This window comes from Bactrocera tryoni, chromosome 4, assembly GCF_016617805.1.
Source record: "Bactrocera tryoni isolate S06 chromosome 4, CSIRO_BtryS06_freeze2, whole genome shotgun sequence".
Taxonomy (NCBI): Eukaryota; Metazoa; Arthropoda; class Insecta; order Diptera; family Tephritidae; genus Bactrocera; species Bactrocera tryoni.
In genome coordinates, this window is record NC_052502.1 from 67,083,571 (window position 1) to 67,109,461 (window position 25,891).

The 25,891-nt window shown below is 32.7% G+C and overlaps 1 protein-coding gene across 2 annotated transcripts in view; it reads right to left on the reverse strand.

The window, feature by feature from the left end:
* LOC120773477 (disheveled-associated activator of morphogenesis 1) overlaps positions 1 to 25,891 on the reverse strand; it is a 63,187-nt gene that overhangs the window by 13,202 nt on the left and 24,094 nt on the right. The window contains exon 1 of one of the 2 annotated variants that reach the window (XM_040102396.1): positions 25,503 to 25,524. The exons of the other annotated variant lie outside the window; for it this stretch is intronic. Within the exon in view, the coding sequence (XP_039958330.1) occupies positions 25,503 to 25,523 (21 nt within the window). The 5' untranslated portion in view covers position 25,524. Of the gene's footprint in view, positions 1 to 25,502; positions 25,525 to 25,891 lie in introns of those variants that run through there. 2 annotated transcript variants of the gene reach the window in all.

Here is a 25,891-nt window from a genome sequence, read left to right on the forward strand (position 1 = left end):
TACAAACTCTCCGCCAACTTGAAATAAAAAAATTTGAACTTTTTGAAAAAATCTTAAAATATAAAAATTTGAAAACCTCTTATTAAACACTATTATGGAAAAAGTCTCCAAAACCATATTGCTTTATATACATAGATAATATTATTTTATTTCCGTTAACTATTTTTAAATGTAGCATGAAAAAAAATTGTGTTTTAAATAATTACTTTCCCGAGTGACTCAATAATTCTGCAGATTGGCTAATTTGTAGACTTCAATCAAACTCTCCACTAGTAAAATTTAAAATCTAATAATAAATTGAAATTTTGCAAGGTTTCAACATTCACACACACCACATAGTCCACAACCTACTCGCACTCAAACAACAATCTGTGACGTCATATCTAACAATAATTCTGTGGTCGTTATTTGCCATTTACTCCCACTGTCATTAGAACACCGTTTGTTACGTTAATTAATCGTTTTATTACAGCTCATTAATTGCTAGTTTTCAAAGATATTTGTGCAGAAATTTATCAAACAATGTTAAGCATTTTTAGATTTTTTATTTGTCTTGTGCTTGAGTTTGAAAGCGAAAGTTGTTGCTTATAGCAACAGTTGTTCGCTTAAAGCGAAAACCTTAGGTATGTGCAGTGTTAATATGTCAATTTATTGCAACCGTATTTGGTTGTAAAGCTATTAATTATCGAATGACAATTGCATCTAATTAGTGCTGTATGTATGTGATTGTCACAGCACTTGTGATTTATATTGATCTGTAATATTTTATGACCGTTTTAGAGCAACATTTGATTAGTTGTTTATATCCATCACTACTGTCTAGATTAGTTATATCTACTAATTAGCGCTATTAATGGTGTTATGCACATATGCTTCTCTCAGCAAACCATTAATTTTGCACATAATTGCTTGTATTATTAGCACAAAAATTATTTTTCAAAACTCTACAAACACCTAAAAATGAGTTGGTTAATTTATTAAGTTTACAAATGTGTCTAATATGAAACCTTCATGTTTTTTTAGTTTTAATAAAAAAGTCTACAAAGTCTCCAAATTTTCTAAAATTACGCACATGTACTCAGCGTGCGCTCTTATTAATAACACTACCCAAATAAATTCATTCGTAGCAAATGCAAAAGTCTACACTACTCTCCAAAATATTTAAAATGTTGCAATGTTGTTTAATAGTTTTTGCACTATGATTTTAATTATAATAATGTTTATATGCTTTCTTATTGAGAGGAAAAGGTTTCTGTGTAAACAAGCCCTTATCTGCAGTGTAACATTTTCTTTACAAAGTAATTTTACTTTCGCCTATTCAAATTTTCCACTACTTTCCGCTCAATTCCCATTTGGCCATCACATATTGCAGGAAACTCTTCAAATTACTTTAAAAACATATAAATAATTTTTATCGCGCTTTCTGCTATTTACGACTATCATTTTTTGCGTTTTCTCAAACCATCTTTTTGCCGGCATTCCATTGAAAGCCGGCGGGATGGTCATTGTTTTAAGCGCGCACATTTGCTTTAGATGCGGCATAGCTTCAATAATGCAGCCACCCAAAAGCCGAACATTTATAAAAATGGAAACAGTTACTTTCACTACTTATAGATACATATGTTTTTGCATGCAGAAATGAATAAAAAAGAGGGTAAAGCAAACTTCAATTTCCTGTCGCTGCGGTCAATTTTTAATACGAAGAAATGGCTGTAGCCACTTGTCATACGTGTGGCGTAGGCCCTCACATATATGATCGTGGACACAGCCATCGCATAATGCATTAGTCATGCCCTGTTACCCATCTTGCAAAATTTTTTACAACCACTCACAGTGTAATAATATGTCCATTTGTCGTTTATGTTATAAACATGAATATGCAGGTTGTGAAGACTTCAAGTACCTACTGTGTGTTGTTGTTAACTGCAAAAATATTGACAATTACAAAAAGTTATGTAAAAGTGAAACAATTTTTTCGCGACTGACAAATATTTGCACCTAATCATGACGGTTCATTTGCATTAGAGTTTCGAAAGTGCTCACTTTTATTGGCGAAATTAAGGTCCGTATAGTGGGCTAAACTGGTTGGTTACATACTACATAAATACATATAATATATGTATGTACATATATAATAGATATGAAATTAGTTGAGACAGTTGTTTATAACTTAGCTTGCAGAAAAAGTTGACAGTTTGATCTGAAAATATGTTTTGGAAATTTTCAAAAATGTTCAAATTCACAAAAATAAAAACATATGTAAAAATACGTACTGGCATCTAAGATTAAAGGAAGCTTGAGCTAAGTTCTTATCGGGTTACAGTTTTTAAAGATTTGGGAAAATTCACATATTTTCTATTGTTGGAGAGTAGTGGAGAGTTTGTAGAATTGTATAGAAGATATTTTATGCTGTTTGAGAGCCAAATACATACATATGTATTTATGTTGAGATTTTGGAGAGTTGCTATTTTTATAAAAATTTACAAAAAATGGACAGTTCAATTTTAAAATATGTTTTCGGAGACTTTCAAAATGTTTCAAATTCACAAATAAAAATATATGAAAACAATAATTTTTGTGTAGACTTTGTAGACATGGAAATTAAAGTGTAATTTTGTAGATTTAGTAGACTTTAGACAAAGAAAAACCCAAAATATAAAGAAATACTTATTTCCGTTATTTTTAAAAGTGTAGGGACATTTCGTTAACTTTGTAGACTTTCCAATTTCGCCACAGAATATGAGTTGAGCCTTTGAGGCTTCGGAGAGTTAAAAAATTAAAGTTTTCTTTACTTCGAAAAGCATTACAGCGTTTTGAAGAGTTTGTAGACTTTCGAAATTTCTATGAAAAATAAGATTTTAGACAATATTTTGAATATATGAAATATATTAGTAAATGAAAAATTTTTCTGACTTTATACATAGTACATATGTATGTTTAAATCTATAAAGATTTACATTTTCGTATATACTGACTTTCAAAAACCTTGCTAAATCGTGTAATCCAGCCTTGTTTTCACTGCTTAAATGATTCATACACATTTTAGTCTCAATTACTTAACTTCGCTTTTCCGCGTAAATAAAAGATCTGCAACAATTAGTCAGGCGAATTAGCACCTTTTTCGCTGCGTACTTCCTCTATGGACTATATACATACATACATATGTACATATGTATAAAGGAATTGTGATTAAGTAAAGGCCCGCTCATTTGCATCCCACACAACTACCAATAAATAATTTGTTTTTGCTTTTGGCTAAAAGTTTTTCCTGCACAGCTTTAAAAAGGTCTTAATCGCCGGCATAATCGAATGCAACTTTCCGGCATACCAGGCGCTGGCAGCAGCATAATCGTATTGCCAAATGTTTTTGCTACACACACACTCACACACATACCTGTCAACTTCAGGTGTTGAGTAGGGAAAAAATCGTGCTCGTGTTTTTAACTCACAATTTTGTTACTTTTGGGCCAAAATCGTTGCCGAAAATATGTTATGTACACATATCTACATAACTGCACATATTGTTATGCATGCTACATTAGTGATTTGCGGTGGCGCAATTACTATGCGGCAAAGAGACAGTCAACTAAAGTACGCTAATTGACCGCTGGCGGTGGCGACGGCGGCACGACCCGGCCGGCGGACTTTGTCAGTATGCATGTACATATGTATGTATATTCTGTACATAAGTCAGCCGTGACAGCAGGCGGTGCAAATTGCCACAACAAAAGCGAGTGTGGAAAGAAAAGGAGAAATATTGCAATGTTGCAACATTTTTGTTCGAAGCTACTTCGATTACTTTGTAGCAGCGGTAAGCAGTTGCTAAATGCTGCTTTATGAACCAAAACGTAGTCAGATACTTAAGGCTAGATTAGCCACCCAAAGCGAAGGAGTAACGAGCGTCTAATGGTTATACAAAGGCTAGGGGTTTACTTAAGTGCTGCGCATATTTTGGTTGCAAACCATTTTCGGGCGTTGCAATGATTGCACATGTATGTAGACTCCTGCATTTGCGCAACACCTGGTTTGATTTATTGATAAAAACTATAATTGCATACACGAAATATGAAATATTTAAAGGATTTAGATGATGTGGGGTACGTAACTTTTTATACATACAAATTAAATACAATATAAGTACACAAGTAAAAATATTTTGGAGAGTAGTGTAGACAACTGAAAGTTGTTTTTTCATAACTTCTATTTTTGGACAGCAGTGGAGACTTTGGAGAGTTTTGTAGAGTTTCTGCTTTTAAAAATTGGGCAAAAATTCACATATTTTTTCATTTTTGGAGAGTAGTGGAGAGTTTGTAGAATTTTATAAAAGATGTTTCTGTTGTTTGTGAGCAAAATAGATGAAATATTTATGTTGGAAATTGTGGAGAGTTGCTATTTTTTACAAGAATTAAGCAAAAATGTGCACAAAAATTAAATAACTGATATGACAAAAGCAAAAAAAAAAAACAAAATTAATAATTATAATAATAAACTGCTGCAGACATATGTAAATATACTTCGAATTTTGAATTAAACTAGCTGCATTTAAAATTTTTATACTTGCAGAAAGCACATTGACTAATCTAAATTTAATTCTTATGAGCACTGTCTAGACTTATCGCTACTAAATTAATACACAAAATCAAGAATTTTGAGCATTTCCTGTTACACATGACTCAAAATAAAAAAAAAAATTTTCACTTCAAAACTTTTGGAGACTTTGTAGACTATTTAAATGCGAAATAAAGTGCAGTCAAATTACACTGCTAAGTAGCGCGCTAGCGTTAACATATTGTTTGATATAAAATTTGTGCATTTAATGAGTGTGTAGACATTTTACAGCTGTTGAAAAACAGTAAACTATTAAATCTAGACAATTTTCGATAACTGTGAATCTTTTTAGATAGGATGTAGCTCACTGCTAAGTTAAATTTAAGCAAGGAGGTCTGTTGTTAAGAAATTGTATCTGTTCAAAAGTGTGTAGACATTTTACAGCTGTTTAAACTGAACAAAAGTTTTACATTATTTGATTTTAAGTCTGTGGGTTCAAATCAAGAATGTGGCTAATATTTACGTCAATTTGAAGCAATGAAGTGGTGTGGAGACTTTGTAGACTTTTATGAAACTGAAATAAAATACAATTGCATAGTAATTAGAGCTAGCGGAAGTGCAATAATGCTTAGTGGAGACTTTGTAGACTTTTCATTTTCTATAAAAAACCTTAACTTAAGGCTCAAATAACCTTATGGCAACCACTGTTTTTAAGGAAGTATTGAATATGTATTTCTTGGAATAATATGCATATAGAGATTTAAGTTATTATACAAATGTAGTAAATTTTCGAGCAATTACTTGAGTATTTTTTTTACATCTTTTATATCTAAATAAGCCGCACATAATATATAGCAAATTAGTAAAACTGAAAGCTTCTCAAGCGACAAAATGCTGCGACCAAGCCTCCTACACCTTTTCAAGGCGCGCTTCAGCTATTTACATATGTACATAGATATATGTATATAAGAGTGTGCGAGTGTAAACATTTTTTTGTGTCACTCGCTTCGTTGACGACGAAGGTGGATCAGGTGTTGTGCTTGTACGACTATAGTCACTGAATGCCAATTCATAGCGTGTTGCATGCCTGCTGGTGACAAGCATCAACCATCAACCAGCCACCGAGTGTGTGGCATTTGAGACGACATTGCGAGGCGGTGCAATAAAAGTGAAACCAGTCGCCAACAAAGTGGTCGGCAAGTTGTCTGCTTGGCGTGACTGGATTTCTGGTATTGGGTGCATGCATGCAAACATTTGTGTGCCCTTTAAAAAATGCTAACAACAACAACAGTGCAACAATGTGGGCATGCGCATGAGCGCAGCGCGAAAAGTAGCAGCAGTTAGCGGTAAAATGTATGACAGCATGCTAATTCCATACAAAGAGACACATATACATATGTACATATATATATAGACATATATATATATACATAAAAACATACATACATACATACATACATACAAACATGCATTTGAATGCATGTATGTCTCTCAGTAGCTATGCTTAATTCAGTAGTTGGAGAACAAGTTTTTCCGCATGCCACATGCGCCACACGCCAGCACATGCAACAATTGCCACCAAATAGCGATCAAGCAACGGCGAAAAAATTACAAAAAAAAGCAGCAAAAACTAAGGCAAAAAAAAACAACAACATTTAGCACTTAGAGCGCAACTTTTTCGGTTTTTTTCTTTCGCAAAGTGCAGTAAAAATTACAAAAATATCTAAAATAAGTAAATAAGGCAATCAACAACAACAGCAAATAGTCTCCTCAACAATCAGGTGTAGTCATAATGATTACTAAAATGTTACCAGTCACGCTTTGTAAATGAAAGAGGGCAGTTAGTGGAAAAAAACGGTGAAAATGCAGCATGAAAATCACAGCGATTGACAGGAAAGCTGAGCAAGCGATAGAGAGAGAGGGGTAGAGGTAGAAACTGCTCACATATGCTGCAAGCTGGAAGCTGCAAATCGGTATGACAAACAAAAAACTCGTTGACGACTAATGAAAAGTGAGTTTAAGCGCATCTTTACCCACTTTTCAAACGTCTATTTACCACTATTACAACAACAAAGCAACAACATGTGAAAGAAATCAACAAAAAAATCGCCTGGCGCCGGTTAGCTTGCCGTGGCTGCTTCCGCACGCTAGCAAAAGTGACACATAAAAGTCGGCACGTCAACAGCAGCGCCAACGAGCGCATCTGTCAACATTGACAGCGGCATAACGGCATTGCAGTGATGTCTAACAGAAAAGCAAATACTAGCGCTGCAGGCGCTGAAAATAGTTTAGCTTTCAGTAAACTATGCAAATAAAACTTTTTCTTGCAGTTTTTTACATGTTGGTGAAAATTTTATTAAGCAAAAAAGCAAATTAAAAAAAGTTTCAAGTTGCCAACTGTATGAAAAATTTAAAGAAACATAAATTGAAAACTTAAAGCAAAATAGTGCAAATATGAAGATATTTGCGAAAATCTTATGTTGAAATTTTTTTTGCCAATGTTGCCACCTGTTAATAAGTTTAAATATAATCAAGTTTTTTAATTAAAGAGTTTAAAACATTTGGAAATCAAAATAGAAAATTTTTCTGCAGCTTTAGTTCAAAAATGTTTTTCTACCAAGGTTGCCACCTAACAGCAAATTTGAAATGCAGTAAAATGTTTTAAATAAAGGACTATATCAAACTAGAAATTTTTTCTGCAGCTTTAGTTCAAAAATGTTTTTTTAACAAGGTTGCCACCTAACAGCAAATTTGAAATGCAGTAAAATGTTTTAAATAAAGGAATATAATAATGTGGAAATCAAAATTATAATTTTTTCTGCAGTTTTAGTTTAAAAATATTTTTATATACATAAATGTTGCCACATGTTAGTAAATTTAAATGCAATAAATATTTTTAGTTAAAGGAATTACAACATGAAATGACAATTAAAAACTTTACGAAAGCTTTAGCTTAAAACTATTTTTCAAAGAAGGTTGCCACCTGTTTAAATTGTAAAGTTTCAATGTAATATTTATTTTTTTTAAACGAAATACATATAACAATGTGGAAATCACAATTGTAATATATACAGAAGCTTTAGAATATTGGTATTTAGTAGGAAGTTTGCCAACTGTTAATAAATTTAAATGTATAAAAAAATTTTTAACTAAAGAGTTTATAACAATGTGGAAATCAAAATTGAAATTTTTGCGTCAGCTTTTGTTTAGAACAATTTTTTAGGAAGGTTGCCACCTAGTTAGAAATTTTGATGCAATAAAATTATTAAGATAAAAAAAAAATGATAATGAAAACATTTAAGAAAGCTGCAAGTTGAAAATATTTTTTGAAGAGTGTTGCCATCTCTTAATAAAATTAAATACAATACAAATGCTGAGATAAGCAAAATATTAGAAGGAGGGCAGGGTAACAAAATGAAATGGCTAATTAGAGCTTATAGTTTAATTTTTTTGGAGTTGCCACAAATTTAAAATTTAAATTAATAAATTCATGAGCGCATTATTATTATGTATACGGATATCATGGGGTTTAAAAAGTGTACAATTGAGAATATTTGTTGGAAGAGTGTTGCCACCTGTTAATATAAAATTAAACACAATACAAATGCTGAGATGAGCAAAATATTACGAAGTGGCAACAAAATGAAATGGCTAATGAAAGCTTATGGTTTAAATTTTTTTTGGAGTTGCCACATATTTAAAATTTAAATTAATATACGTAAATTCATGAGCGCATTATTATAATATGGGTATCATGGGCTCAAGAAAGACAATAGAAAGTATTTTTGAACAGCGTTGCCAACTATTTAAAAATGACAATTCAAATATTTATGTGTTATACCATGTTCAGACCCAAAATTTAAAAGATTAGATTATATTTAAGCATATCATAACCCAACAGTGTTCTCACTGCCGTTATAGTGCAATGAACTTTCGCATTGAAAACTAGTTTGACTTAAAGTGGCTAAGCTTATATTCTATGTATATTAAATATTTAAACAAGTGATCTTATTTTTGTTTCTAACTAAATAATTGCTGATAAAAAAACAGTTGTTAGTACGGACCAAGCCACAAGCCTGTTACACATACAAGTCAGTGTTGATATTGCGGCAGCCCGTCCGATGAAGATATCCTCAACGACGTTCTAGAAAGTCGCGGAGTTCTAGCTTTACTTGCTTATAGTCAAACAAAAGTTTAGTAAACAATATTTATGCTTTAACAGACATATTCAATTAACGATGAAGATAGTTTGGCTGCTAAAGAAGAATTGGCAGATACTTGAGGCATTACCTACGTTACCTACGAACTTTTGTGGAGATGAGGTGTTACGTACCGATTCATCTTTTTAACGCACTAAATGATTTGGAAGGTTTTGTCGAAAATGAAAAATGGAAGAGTGTGTTTAACCAATAAGTAGTAAGTTATTATAAACAAAGTTACAAGAAAATCATAGTTTCCATATAATGAAGTTGCTGTACAGTGTAGTTATATTCATGTGCCGAGCGAGTTCGGCTATATAACTCCGATAATAATACAAATAGCTCAAGCAGACAGCCAAGCGTACGAAAACATAACAACACGAAAATTTAAATTCTATATTACTTTGAAATATAAACTTTTTATTGCCTACCTTTAGGCGTCAAAGTCACTCATAATTTATCACTTATTGATACCCTTTATTAGAGTGTATTCATGGTATACGAATACGTCTTAGAAAGTCTAAGAGTTTTGTTAAAAGTTCGAACACAGCCACAATATGAAAGTTGTTTTAGTAGCCTTTCTATATAATTTTATGATTGTCTACTTTTAGGAGTATAAGCAATATCTCTTTTTATGTCGGCATGCCAGCATTGAATACATTTACCGTCGATATAGTGATGTTCTACCTACATATACATATGTATATAGATATATATTGGAGTACTTGAGCTGTATCACATTGTCTGGAGGCATTATGCAGCGAAATTATGCTATTTAGATGACTCAAAGTTGTTGTTTGAAGTTATGTTATGGACTTAACATTGACGCGCCGATCGGATCACTAGATTTGACTTCAGTTGAGAAATTTGTATGGTGTTATTGGAAAAGCAAAGTGTATGCGCGTTATGCTTGCACGATTGATGGGCTGAAGGCATACATACATTCGTGTCAAAATCAACGCTGTACCCCCTGAGATACTCCATGAAGTAATAGCAGAAGGAGCAAGTAGAGTTCACTTCGCAGTGCTCAATAAAGACTGCCGCTTGATGCTGGTATGCTTTAAAAATAGTCCAAATATTTTTGCTATTTGGTGTTATATTCTTTAAAAAATTATTAGAATTTACTTTTTTGGAAATTTTTAAGAAATTTTACCAAAAGACTGGTGCAGAAATCTTTGAAAATGGGAAACGTTGAAATGAAACGAAATATAAACTAACAAAAATGAAAGAAAAAATAATTTACAAGCGATTTGAGTTCGGTAAGAGGAAGGAGAGGGCATGGCTGGATATTGAAGCATTAAAACCGATTTATTTCGATTTCTGACAAAACTGTGAGTCCTATAGAAAAAATTTATATCGAAAAGTTGTGGTTAATGAAATCATCTGAAAATTTTATTTATTAAAGATTTTGAGTTTATTATTTTTATACTGTCCCAAAACAGTATTACAATATTTTGCTACACTAATAAAAAATACGTAAACACGTATCTGACTTTCTTCAGCTTCTTTTTTTTGCATTTCCTTTCACTTTTCTTACACTTCTATAAGAACTCTTTAATTATGGAACTTTGAAAACCACAACAAAAAAAATATAAAAAAGCAAATGATTAATCAAAACGCTAGAAAAAGGAAAGAAATGCCAAATGTAGTCAATTAAATAGCCAACAAATCATTACAAATCAACAGCGGTCGCGCACCGCCATTCGTCAATCAAAAGCCAGCAAAAAAAAGCCGTCAAAGTCGCGTTAATTCTTGAGCTCACTGCGTCTCTACTGTTCTGTTGTTGTAGCTGTTGTGCTCTTGTTGCTGCTGTTATGCTGTTGTTGTTATTCTTACCTTTGTTGTTCTTGTTATTTATTGCCTGGAAATTAAAAGTGGCGTGGCATGTGCGCGTAATTTTTTGCAATTATTTCTTTAACTACTATTTTTTCCCATTTTTTGTTGTTGCTATAATTTTGTTTTTAGATGCTGAAATCATTAACCTGCTTGTCACTCGGGCCATTTTTTATTTTTTGCATTGCATTGCATTGTTGTTGTATACTGCTGTGTATGCTTTTGCATATTTCTGTCGCTTTTTTCTACTTGACATTCCAACTTAATGTGTTCAATGCCAATTCGTTGTAGTAGCCGTTGTTACGCATGCGCAATGCAGATATTTAGTGTGACTGTTCAAAGAGTTTTTAATGCGGTGTGTAGGGCACTCACTGTGAGTTGCATTTAGTATTTACGAATACTATTTATATTAAGTTATGTCTCAAAGTATTAGAAAATAATTGAAAAATAAAATTAAAAGAAGCTAAAAAAAAAACAAATAAAAAATAAAAATAAAAAAAAAAATTAATAAAAAAATTTTAAAAAATTAAAAAAAAAAAAAAATAATAATAAAATAAAAATAAAAAAAAAAATAAAAAAATATTTATAAAAATTAAAAAAAAAAATAAAATAATAAAATAAAAATAATAAAAAAAAAACCAAAAAAAAATAAAATTTTAATAAAAACTTAAACACATATTTTGAATAAAATAGTAAAAAAAAATAAAAAATTAATTAATTTTAAACAAAAAATTAAAAATCTCAAAAGAAATTTTTTTTTCAAAGTTTTAAGCAAAAGTTTTGAAATTAAAAACGCGAAAAAAATTAATTTATTTTAAACAAAAAAATAAAAATCTCAAAAGAAACAATTTTTTTCAACGTTTTAAGCAAAAGTTTTGAAAGGTTAAAATTTTTCATGTAGTGTTGTTGGTGGGCAGACCAAGATGCAAAAGTGAGCTTATTAAACTTGTAGAGTTTAGCACAGGCCACCTACTCTTAAGATCATATCTTAAGAAAATTGGTAAGCTGGATGCAGGAAAAAGCAGAGCATGTGCGAAGGGTGATGAAACGTTGAAGCATTATCATTGCGAATACCTAGGCTTCAGTCGGCTGAGGCGGGATATCTTCCACGGAATATATCCAAAATCCTCCGACTTAAAAGACCTCGGGCAGCTGGAGTGAAAAAATCAGGATTTTTTTTATCAAATGCACTGAGCTACTGGATAAGGCTTAATTTGGTGACAACCTGAAATCACAATGCGCTTAACAACGACCTAAGTGCGAATGGCTGCGTTTTGCAGCTTCTGAAATTCTCTTGTCAACTAATCAAGCTACCAATCCGGAAGGCAATACAACACACTCATTTATTTTATGCCAGATTTTTCAGCATTTTAGTAAATTTCCATTTAAAAAAATAAAAAATACGAAAACTCTGAAAAATAATGTATCATATTTGAAAAAAAAAAAATACTAACGAACACTATACGCAGCATGGAAAGCTGTTGTTCTTCGTTGTTGAAGACATTGCAGTAGGAAAGATGAAACTTTATACAATATAATGCATTTTCGAGGATTTTCGCGATGGGAGGGCTCACTAATTATAAAGATGCTAAGAGCGATGCCGGCAGGAGCTTAGCTGCTGCCTGGGTCGCCCAAGTCGCTAAGGTTGAGAGTGAGTACCGAAGTTAAAACAATATACAAGGGAGGCCTTAGCGTCTGCTGACATGATAGTGATGGCTGCATCGGGCGTCTTGCAGCAAGCGGCTTGCGTGTATATTTTTTTGGTGAAGAAAATATAGCAGCCGTAACTGAGTGCACGAACTGAAGCCGCTCACCCTTCCCATGCGACTTCGCTTCGCTCTATGGGCTCTGGAAAAGTTCCAAGAAGACCCGACATTTGCGAGCCAAATATTGTTTAGCGATCTTGCGCAATGGGCATATAAACAAGCAAATTTGCCGCATTTGGGATGAAGAGCAACCGAAAGAGATTCAAGAGCTGTCATTTCATCCAGAAATAAACAACTGTTTGGTGTGGTTTGTGCGCAGATGGAATCATAGGTTCATATTTCTTCAAAAATGATGATGGAGGGAACGTAACCATTAAAGGCGACCGTTATCGCGCCATGATAGGCGGCTATTTGATGCCTGCTCGCGGCGACATTTGGTTTCAACACGATGGCGTGGCGCCACTTCGCACACATCGCTCATCATCATCAATCAATGGATTTAATTAGAGAACACTTCGGTGAGCAGACAATTTCACTTTTTGGGCCGGTCGATTAGCCACCAAGTGATGCCACACCGTTAGACTTTTTCCTGTGGAAAATGTAAAGTCTAAAGTGTATGCAGACAATTCCGCTGCGATTTAGGCATTGGATCAAAATATCACGCTTGTCATACGCCAGTTACCAGTCGAAATGCTCGCACGAGTCATAGAAAAGTGCACTCAACGGACGGACCATCTAAGACTTAGCCAGCATTTGAAAGAGATAATCTTCAAAAAATACATGCCAAAGAGTTTTCATTCGATTAAACATTCCAAATTGAAGCTTCTCTTTTTCTTTATAAAAGTAGGAAACCTCGAAATTGATAACTTTTTATTTAATGCCAGAACTCGCCATTTATATACTTCGGTGCAAAACATCGTCGTTCGTTTACGAATAGTTCAAGTCGTCGCGACCTATCATCTAAACAATTATTACCTAGAACCAGAACCGTCTTCAACGTATAAAGCCAGAATTTCGGAAGCAAGATTCTTACAACCCTACCTTTACTCTTGGGTACATGAACTAAAGAGCAGTTTTCTTGTATATTTCTCCAGAAGACTTACTGTAAATAACATAAAACACAACGCATTATTTTGGGTTCTGAAAGTCTTCTCACACCGTGCGCTAATGAAAATAAATGCCAAATACAATCTCACGCACTAAAGAAGCCATTCTTCAATACCAAAATAATTATTCTTTAATACAAAAACAATTAACTCGTCAAAATTGATTTCAAGCTTTTTGGTTAGTACGTCTGAAGATGAGCTGACCTCGTTTGGTGCCATAACTATAAAGAAAGAAATAATAATTGCCTGTGAACTGACACGCATTAAGATTGCCCCAAAGATCAAGGCGATCAGAGATGTACATACAAATGTGAATATGAGAATGCACTACAGCACAAATCTACAAACGGAAATATCTATCTTGGGAGTCCATCGCACACAAAAGACATGACTACGCGTTGGAAATATGCTTTATGGCCTAAGCAATCTGACATAAATGATCTACGCATGTCATGCCACAGATGCGTGCTGCCATGCTCTCATGCCGCTTGAGGAAAAGTGAAATTCTACGCGCGCGAAGTCGTTGCCGCGCTGAAGAGTTCAATATGATATAATCGCCTAGACGCGTTGGCGCATTCTTGAAACTTGCCGGCTGACTGGTTGGCCTGTAGAACGCTTCGCTAGTTGCCGGTGTGCCACATTCTGATGTTGCAGCCACCCAGCATAGTGACGGTGTCTATATAGAATTATGTAGCATAATATTCTTAAACAAGTTTCACGCTCCAGCTGTAAAAGGTCTGAGCAATTCGCTCTGCCGCAGCTGTGTGCAAGTCATACAGATCAGCTGTGGTACACATTGACCTGCTTTTGCCGTCAAGTATGTGTGCGCGCGCGCGTTCAACGAGTCAGCTAGTCACGCATGCGCATAAGGTAAAGTGTGGTAGCCAGTTTAGAAACTTTACTGCATGCTTACGTTCTATGTCATCTGTAGCGAAATTGGTAAAAAAAAAAAATATTTTAGATGAAAATCTGGTTTTGCTAAAGCAATTTTTTGTGTTGATAAATGTTGCGGACTGGAGATGTACATATTAGGGCGGTGCTTAGAACAAGAATATCTAAGGTTTCAGGTACTTATACTTTTTGATCAAAAATTCGATTTGGAAAAATCTTTGGATATTTGACATTGCCTATCGAGTCATGACTTCTAATATAAATAACTTATGAAGCCTTAGCGTAGTGGTTAGAGTTGCTGCTTACTATTACCCTGTAACCAAGTTCGATCTCTGCCCAGTATCAGCAGTTTAGTAATTCCTCGACAGGCAATGCTGTATACCCAATTGATTTTCTGCACCCAAAAATTTACTCATAAAATCTATTAGGCTTCCGCTGTCGATTTACTATGTATATACATATAGAACCTTCCATACCACCCAAAACTCCCTCGCCGGTATATTGGTAGACAAGCAGCCGCCAGTGTTCGGTTTGGCGGCTCCATGAGCCAAGTTATCCGGTATGAAGTTAAAAAAAGTGAGGATATACTAGTGTTCAGACACGTTTTTTTAAGAACCTAGATATAAATAGTACCTTCCGACGGTGTTAACGGGCAATATGTGCAAGATGGCGTTAAGTGCCATGGTTGGAGTGGACCTTAAAGCACCACAGCTGCGGATGAGCGCAGCTCGATAAACGCTCCAGAATTTCTTTGCAAGTGTGGTATTTCCAGAGTCTTTACCCAGATAAAGACACCATAGAACATAATTGCCTTGACTATGGTGTCGTAGAGTCAGAGCATCACTTTCGGTAAGAGATGTCATCTTTTGCCAATGGCTCTTCTACAGCAGTACAAGGCCTGTTTTGCTCTCTCTTCAATATTCAGCTTTCTGGATGAGGCCATATTTGACTGTTTGACGAAGAGAAGAGATGAAGAGACGTCATCTTTTGCCAATGGCTCTTCTACAGCAGTACAAGGCCTTTTTTCTCTCTTTTCAATATTCAGGTTTCTGGATGAGCCCATATTTGACTGTTTGACGGATGTCTCCCATTGCGGCAGCAATGCCACCGGGATCTTGAAGCTTCTGGTAAATAAAACCATCTTGGTTATTTTCTTCATTCATTCATTCACCATCTTGGTTGTACATATTTCGGTTAATGGCGAGCCCGTAAACGGTACTCATGAACTTGCCTTTGATCATAAGCGCTTCAACGTCTGCAAAGGAAATCACCTGACGGTCAAGATCTTCAAGTTTTTTAAGCAGATCGTCGGTAGTTAAAGTCTTAAACGAAACAAACTGTTATACTTTCATAACTCTAAACAAAGATTTCGCCTACTTTCATTTATGACGTCACCAACTAAGCCACATTTTCTATCAAAATATTAAAAAAAAAAAATAACGGCACGAAACTGTTGTAAATTCCATTTCTCTAAATTTTGCGTTTGCTCTATTTTTCTGCGTGCAAAACCAGTTGCTTTCAAGTGTTGTCAGCTGTCACACTGCGTCAATGTCGTTCATACAGTTTGCTCTTTTTAATAATTAAAATAAAACTTCTGCATTAAAATTGCCAACCCATCAACAACCAACCAGTCGTCATAAAATTAATCCGCTGTCAGTTGCACTGGCTTTTCAGCATACGAGTATTTCCAATCGCACAAATCGCTTAATCGCTTACGACGCACTTGCTGCCTAATCAGCTGTGATTGTGTGCGATTTATGGCACTGTCATAGTGGCACACATTGACAGTTATACATATGTACATACAGAAGTGTGTGCATGCCGACATGACATTGATTCGCTGCCAATATTGCTGGCGCATGATTGCCAACTTCCAAGTGCCCATTGCGATTTTCGCTTCACAATTCACGCACGCTCATGCGCACCGTACGGTTCTGTCATTAGCATTCACTCAGCAGCTGATTGATTGTTCCGTACAGGTGAATGAATACTTTGCTTGTAATCACGTACAACATTTAGTAAACAACATTGCTGGGCTTACAACTAATTGAAGTCATCTTATGCTGCGCTCGTAGCCTCAAGCGACTCGCCGTTTACTGCTACATTGTGGTCTCTATTATTTTCTTCATTCATGCATTTCCTTTATTTCACTCACCTCACTGGGTTAGTGGGTTCCCGCATTAATAATCTTTCTAAGCGCTCAAGAGCTTACATACTAATCAACGCTGATTAACTTTAATAACTGTAACTGTTTCTAATCGGTTTTAAATTTATTCCTTGATTGTATTGAATGATGCATAATTTCACGAATAACAAGCGTGAAGTGTAAATCTGAGATATTAGATTAGAATTATCAATACAAGAATACAGTAACACTCTTCGATTCAGTTGTAGTATATATACGTATCATTTAAAAAAGCAATTAAATTAAATATGAATTTATTCTGATGTGGAAAATTAAATTTTTATTGATTTCATATTTATTACAAAGTTAAAGGCTTATTTCCTATTCTAACTTTTATATTTCCTCAAAAGCTCTGCAATTTAATTGGCTGAATTTTAGCCAGCTATATTTTTTCTTAGTATGTTATAAATTCAAAATGAAACTTTTTAAACACGAAATTAAATTCATGTTGAACCCAAAATAAAGTTAGCCCATAAACGAGTTTCTGACAGCTACTTCATTCAGTCAATTAACAAATTTAACGTTTCTGACAGCTGCTTAACTGAGTCAATTAGAAAATTTAACGCTTATGTATTGGTGAAGACATTTTATAAGCGACTAAATAAAGTGTCTGCTGGAAACGCTATTCATCTGACTCAATTAAGGCGCTTTAGTTCATTAGGCTTAAGTTTTGAGCAAAATAAAACATATAAACTCCTACTTTAATTAAATTATGTTATTTATTTTACACCTACAACATTTGTCAGCTATAGCCTTTTAGCACTGCCAAATCAATTTAGTACATTAAGATTATAATTGAGAAACCAGTTTTGCCTTTCACACAGACAGCTACTCGATTAACGATCAGCTGTTATACTTGCTTAATTATACAAAATTCATCAGCTGATTGCTATACACACACATGCTCAAACACAGCCAAATTTACTGTATGAACAACAACGCACAGAGTGGCATTCTAGTTTCTATTCAATTTCTTTTCGATTAAGAATTATTGTACTAAAATAAGTCTTTATTTTGTTAGCTAAATCGATCTAAATTAGCGCTTTAAGCTTGTAAAGACCGGTTAATTGATCAATTAGCTCCTGTGCGAAAAGACAATTACATATAATATGTTTGAAATATATTTATTAATTAAATAAATTAAAGTTTTAATACTGTATTGGTCAACTTCAGTTAAGTATCTGTAATAACATTTCGTTTTACATAAATATTATAAAGTACTTTGTAATTGTTTACTAAATTGTCACTCAATCAACTATATATATATTTTCCCGCAGTTTCTAGGTGGAACATAGGGTCTCAATTAACTAATTTTTTTTAATTATACAATTATTGGACCATTAAACTATATTTGTATTAATTTAGTTAATTAATAGTCAATTAAATATTAACACTACGGTGATCAAATTGAAAGGTGAATTTTGTCCATTTCATCTCCTTCAAAGTAATCCCCTCCCGCTGCAATACACTTATGCCAACGAATTTTCCAGTCATCAAAGCACACCAAAGCACTTGGAAAAATCCTCAGAGCCTTCTTAGATTCAGTTTTTATATCTTCAATTGAGTGAAAATGGTGTCCTCGGATTGGTCATGTGAATTTGCCGAATAGGCAGAAGTTACACGAAGGTAAATCAGGCGAATGCGGTGGTTGCGACACGATATCAGTTGAAAATGTGGCGAAATGATCACGAATAACCAATGCAGTATGAGATGGTGCATTATCGCACTTCTTTGTTCAATAAATTCAGACATGGTAAAAATCGAAGAATTCACTTTTAGAGCCTCACAAAACGACGCGAATCTCAAATACTAATGAATATTTTGAGGTAAAATTTAGCATAGATGTCACAACAGTACTACCAACTTACAAAAAAAAATTTACCGATTTGAAAAACACGCGAAGTATAAATTAAAAATGAGCTTTTCACCTTTCAATTTGATCACAGTTGCATATAATTATATTATGACAAATTAATTACATTAATTTTCAAAGTCAAAATAAGTTTTTCACTTAATTTTAAATAATTTAGTTTAATTTTTTTAGTAATATACTTGTAGCTTAATTATACCCTAAACAGGGCTGAACAGGGCATATTAAGTTTTTTTTTTAATTTTGTCAAGCAAGGTTTTTAAAACCTCTTTTGGTTGTGTGTTAACATGTATAGTTAATTAATTATTTAGGTAACTAGGTAATCAATTAATTAGTTAAGTTAATTAACCAAAGTAATTAATGAATTAAAGTAATTGACTAATTAATTACCTTAATTAATTATCTTAATTAATTAAATGTCTAATTACTTCAATTAATTAATTGACTAATTAGGACTAATTTTAGTTGTGTGTTAACATGTATAGTTAATTGATTATTTAAGTAATTAGGTAATCGATTAATTAGTTAAGATAATTAATCAAAGTAATTAATTAATTAAAGTAATTCACTAATTAATTATCTTAATTAATTTATTGTCTAATTAATTCAATTAATTAATTGACTAATTAGAACTAATTTTAGTTGTGTGTTAACATGTATAATTAGTTAGGTAATTAGGTAATCGAATTATTAGTTAAGATGATTAATCAAAGTAATTAATTAAAGCAGCTGACTAATTAATTACCTTAACTAATTATCTTAAATAATTAATTTTCTAATTACTTTAATTAATTATTTGACTAATTAGGGTAGTAAAATTTTTTTTAAGTTGGACAATTTCGTGTATTAATGAAATGAATTAAATTCATTTATGTGATATTGATATAAGTACATCAAATAAAAAAACGTCTTTAATTAGGTAAAATATTATTTTAATCGCTTAATCGACTAAATTTTATTTTAAAATTACTTTGAATATTAGATTAACTTAAATTTAATTAATTTGCTTTACAGGCGCTTTCAGTTTAAACAAATATTTAATTTTTTTTGCGTTTTTTTGCCGTTTTAGTGTAACAAATTTTTTGCTGCAGAGATATTCATTAAAAGTATTCAATATGCGAAGAATGTATAATAAACGCTAATAATATTTTAAAAAGGCGAAAACAAATTTTGCGGGTTTAACGCGAGATTAGCCAGCGTTACACAACTTTTTCATTAAGCCATTTTGGGGTAAGCAAGTGTGGGACACCCACATAAGCGGTAAGGTGGCGAAATTGGCAAAGAGAAATGCGGAGATGATGATATTAAAAATGCCTTTTTTATATTTATTACGTTACTAAGAACAAAAAAATTATAATTGTAAAGACCTCATATATGTAGTACATATGTATGCATGTATGAATACATGGTCATTTCTTTGAGTGCTTGTATCTTTATGTGCTTTCAATAGCCAAATAAGCTCCGTTTCCTATTTGTTTAAAACCATTCTGTTGTATCTTTTGTCTTTTTGTTAATTTTTATGCACTTTATTATGAGCGCCGGTAAGCATGCTCAGCAGCAGGCGTTTTGTTTTGCAGACAAACAATTAGCTGCGGCTGTCAGTGGAGGAAGTGAACGAGGTTATTGACTTGAAGCTGTTGCCGCAGACCAGAAGACCAAATATCTAAGTTGAGCAAATTGTGTCTATTAAGTCAGCTGATTTTGTTTTATTTAACATAATTTTTTGTGGTTTCAGCAGTTAGTGTAGAGGGTCGAAGTGAAAATATATGGTATATTACTGTTATAAAAAAAAATACCAAATTAAAAAATAAACTAACTAAACAAAATTAAGAAATAAGCTAAAAAATTTCAAAAATTCTAATTATAAAAAATAAAATAAAAAAAACAATTATAACTTGCACTACTCAAAAAATTAACCTTAACCTTAAAATATATAAAAAGGTTAAAAAGTTATAAAACAAAATTATAAAATTAATATATAGTAGGACAAAAAAAAAAGATATTCATAGTTTTAAAAAATAGATTAATTAAAAGAAGTTAAAAAAAATAATTTAAAAAGTTATAAAAAAATCTATAAATCTACTGAAATTTTAAAAAATAAATTAATTAAAAATTAAATTTTAAAAATTAAAAATTAATTAAAAAAAAAATTAATTAAAAATTTGTGAAAAAATATTTTAAAAATAAAACAAAATTTTTCTATAAAATTAATATATAATAGAAAAAATTAATTAAAAAAATTTTAAAAATAAAAAAAAAAATTTAAAAAATTTAAAAAATCTATAAAATTAATATATACTAAATTTAGATAAAAAGAGATCTGAAGAGCTTAAAAAGGAAAAAAAACTCTGAAAAATTTATAAAAAATTACAAAAATATAATTTTGAAATATGCGACCTTCCTCTTAGCAAGTTGAAATTCCACAAATACTCTATGTAAACACCATAACTCTTATAACCTCTCAAACAGGTGAAAAACATTAACACAAATTAAAAATTGTAAATAAGTTAAACTCGAAAAAATTGTGCCAAAAGCTAGAACGCACAGGTTATGTACAGCAAAAACAAGCGCAAACGCATTGCGCAAACTCCACGGCACACAGCAAAGCCAAGGCGCCGTGGAGCAAGCGTGCAAATCACGTCTGGCCTGTTTATAACACAGCATTAACGAGATCTTGCGCATTTTGCTTTTGCATTTTAGCCTTAAGTCAAGTGGCAGACATTGAATTAGTTTCAATTAAAATGCTTAAGTGGAAAAAATGCAACCATAAAATGCCTGTGCGACGCGTTTTTAGCGCGTACAAATATGTTGCTTGGAAAAATGAGCGATTTAAAAAACAACTACAATAAAAAACGCTGGAATTGTGGAAAATGAACTTGTTGACTGATGGCATTACGAATTCCAAGCGTGTTGGCGCAGGCCGTTCGGCAAAAAGTGTGTTAAGAAAACACGCGAAATCGTGTAAAGGTCGCGAAAAATGCGTCTATTAACGTAAATAAATAAACTTGTCAACTAAGTGGGCGAAGTACGTACAAGTGACAGTACAAGTTACTTAAAATAATGTTGTACTTGACAATTTTGTAATATTTTTGGAGCAAATATTGCGAAAGAACTTTAAATAAATGCGAGCGCTAAGTAGGACTTACAAGAAAAATGTGGATCATATGAAGCAATAACGTTTATACGAGGCTTAAGAGTTTTTTGCTATGTGGTTCGTTGGACTAGTAAATCTTCTGTTTAGTAAGAGAAATTTTTATAATTGATCCAAGTAGAGGTACTTTTCTCAATAACCTTGTTTTGACAGATCGCGCATAAGTCGTGCAAAGTTGTCAAGTTACTTTTAATCGACCTACTGAACGTACTATTCGCAACACCATCGCCCATCTTGAGATCCAGCATTCATTATTGGATAATATTCCACCGAATAGACCACGTCCAGCAAGTAGTGAAGAAAATATAGCAGCCGTAGCTGAGAGTGTACACGAAGACCGTGGAGAATCGATTTGGCGCTGTTCGCACCGATTCGGACTGACGTATGACGTACAAAAAACAGCTTAAGTCGCTCGACCTTCCCAAGCGACATTGCTTCGATCTATGGGCTCTTGAAAATTTCCAAGAGGATCCACGGTTTTGAGCCTAATTTTATTCAGCGATGCGACCCATTTATGGCTCAATGGTCGAGGGACGATGAGCAACCCGAAAAGATTCAAGCTGCCATTTTATTTAAAAAAAAAAGGTTTTGTGTGGTTTGTGAGCTGGTGGAATTATCGGTCCACGTTTCTTTAAAATTGATGCCCATGAAAACGTAACCATCAAGGCTCGTGATCTTTGCAACATTTTCAACAAGACGGCCCTTCTTCTCACACATCGCATAAATCAAGGGATTTATTGAGAGAACACTTCAGTAAGCAGATGATTTCAGTTTTTGGGCCGGTCGATTGACCACTAAGATCGTGTGATATTATATCGTTAAACTTTTTCCTGTGGGAATTTACCAGTCGAAATGCTCGAACGAGTCATCGAAATCAACGGATGGACCATCTGAGACGTAGCTGCGGGCAACATTTGAGAGAGATAATCTTTAAGAAATAAATGTCGAAGAATGTTCTTGCGAATGATAATAAACATTCCCCATTAAATTTGAAGTTTCTGTGTTTCTTTTGTAAAAAAGTATTGAGCCTCGACACAGATCATCTTTTATAATTTCTGAACACATTTTTTAGATTTCTCCCCTTTAGACTATAACTGTCATAAAAACTTGTTGATCGGTCATAAAATCATCTCTTGTTTATACTCCTCTATGCTATAAAAATCTCTGTGAGGGATACTATAGCTTGGGTGCAGCCGAGCTAAAAGTCTTTTCTTAGTTTCTGCGATATTTATGTTCATTTTATGGTAGACGCTCAAAGTCTTAGTATATATGCAAGGTAACTGAGTCATATCGTCAATAACAGTCAACAATGTAGTTATTTCCCATTGCCAAAAAAAATACTAACTAGTTAGTTAATTAAAAATTAATTAATTATATTTTAATGATAACAACAAATCATTTTTAATATATTTTCCGAACTTGTTTACAGCTATGTAGTTATGTATACAATTTTAGCTTTATTATTTTTAGCTGACTAAAAAATTAATTTTAATAATGTATTAGCAGCAATTAATTGGTTTATTTCCGTTAGTTAGAAAAAAAAGTTGTATATCATTATGTGGGGCACTATGGAGACTCATGATTAAGAAATTATTATTAAATATTGCTAAATTATTTGACATTTTGTTTTTGAGTAATTCCTATGCTAAGTGGTTGTCCAAAAATTCTTAAATCGAATGGCAATTAAGAAATCGTATAACAATTAATGATAGACACGTGTCATAAATAACAGTTCAGACAATAAAATATATAAATATTTATATATATATATATATATATATATATATATATTGTCATATTATATAGCATAGCTCAGTTATCTATATCTAACACTTAATGTGCCCCCAGCCCTTATAAATGTCAAATATTGTCTGCCGTTTGCATTTTAAGCTTGATTTAGTAATTTTGCCAAAAATCAGCGAACACAAATTCGCAATCACTGCACAAACACAAGCCATTTTATCGCTTTTATTGCTGCAATTTTATTTATTTTTATTTTGCCCGCTTCAACATTGCGCTTTGGCATTGTTTTTGCACGTCATTTGTCTTATCTGCCCGGCAGTCTTTTGTATTCTTTTTACCTTTTAAGAATAATAACTTAAAATTGTTTGCCAATTCGCTTAGCATTTGGCACAAGCGTTTTGCTTTCATTTTGTTTGCGAACGTGTTTTGCATTGCTTTGCATTTGCCCGGTGATTTGCCTGGCGAGCGATACGGGCAGTTGTTATGGTGTAGAGTGGTGAAAAAAATTAAGGCAAGGCTTTCAAACATAACACGGGCAAGTAAATGTCTTTATTGGGAAGGTTTTGTGAACAAATACATTTTTTATTGCTATTGTTTTTGTAAGTTATTGTTTGTTTGCAGCATTTAAGTGTATTGTGTACTTTTTTACTGCAGTTTAGTGGGCGAGTTTAATGGTGGAGTTGTGTTTGAAAGGGTGAAACATTAAATTATTAAATGGAAAACAGTAGAAAATAAGAAAAAATGTAAACATCGTTTGCAACGAAGATTAATAAACATCAAAAAATACAAAAATTCCACACAAGAACTTGATCTTTATCGGTCCGATTGTATGACAGCTTTATGGTATAGTTTTCCGAACTGAACAATTAGTTCGTATTATATAACGTTACCCTGTATAATAATTTTCGCCCAATTTCTTTAAGATATCTTGTTAAATAAAACAGCTTATTCATTAAAGAACTTGATATTGATTGTTCAATTTGTACGACAGTTAAGTAGTTCGATGTTACGATTCCAAGAAATGAACACCTTCTTGAGGAAAAAGAGATTTGTTCAAAACTTTAGACCGATAACTCAAAATCTTAGGGACTAAGTAGTTCACTTGCATATGGACAGGCACGGGGACATAGACTAAAACTCTTCAGAACGTCATGCTGATTTTTATAGATATTTTTTTATATAGGTTCTCCGACAACTTCTAGTAAGTAGTAAAAAGTTGTTTGGAAATGATTTTAATTTTAATAATGGTGGGAAGATGGAGTCATGTGTAAAAGTTCAAACAAGTGAAGAAAGTTCTCTGAGCGCCATTCACTTGAGAGAGGCTGGAAATTAATCTTTTGCATAAGGCTCAAGCAGCTCAAGACTTTCGGTCTTAGACCAAGTATCCTCTGGGTGGCCAAACAACATTCGTTTGAAGGCGAGCTAAAGTGAGAAGGCAAACCACCCCTTGCCATAACAGCCTCGCAGCTGTAAACTCGACGTAAGCGGTGTAGAAGAATGAGTTCATGCGTTTACCTTAATTAAGTCAATTAATTAATTGCCTAAACGTACATTAAGGAGACAAAATTTTTAATTGTCTTGAATTGTTGATGTATAATATATTTATATATTTTTTTACAATTTATATTGAAAATTTTCTACTTCAATTAAGCACACATAAATCATTAGGGAAGAAAATAATATATTATAAATAAAAATAAGTCACTCAATTAAGTTTACAACACTTTGTTACTTATAAGAAAAGTGTAACCTATCCGCAATTACGGCACTTTTCTAGCGTTTATTATATTGCTAGTTCTACGGTTTTGAAACTGGTTGTAGAATGATCTTGAGAGACCATTTAATTTAAGCAAACAACCAATTATTTTATGCCCGCAACGCAAAAATGCTAATGGACTCAATTAGCGAGCATTTTGAAAAATGTCTTAAACACCTTATGATAAGGTCATTAGAAAAATGTCTCTTTTGATTAGTAGGCTATCACATAAAAAATGAAAATGAGGCTGTAGGATTTATAGTCAACTGGAGAGGGAAGTACATGTCTGTACTACATAGGTAATATAGTATTTCTCAAAACACTTTGAGATTCATTTCACATTAATTTAGTGCGACTATTACCAATGAATTCTAACTTATTATGGATTCTTCGTTATAATGAAAATATTTATAATTCGAAAGGTAAACCGGAACCCGACTTAGTAGACACAAATGTTTTTTATTTCAGAAATCATACTTTATTTAAAATATAAATTAAAATTCAATTTTCATACCGTTACACCGTGATTCGTCATATTTTGTTTCTGGGCACATTGGCTTACCTGAAAAAATAAAATGGTTTATTAGTCACAATTAGATTTTATTATAAGTTTAACAAATATATAACTTAATTTATATATATCTGAATACATACGTATATATTTATAATATATAATCATGATATATGGAAATTTATTAGACTTTTGTATGGTCAAATCTAAAGAAGATACATTTTTCTATATTCATTGATTTAGTTTTTTTCTGAGATAAAAGAAATAATTATCTTAAATTGTGGTGTCCTTTACCTAGACTTGAAATTATCAAAATTTTATTAAGATTGTAATCCTTGAAAATCATTTTTTTAAATAAGAGAGCTCATCTGCGGGAAAATAATGGGTTGTCA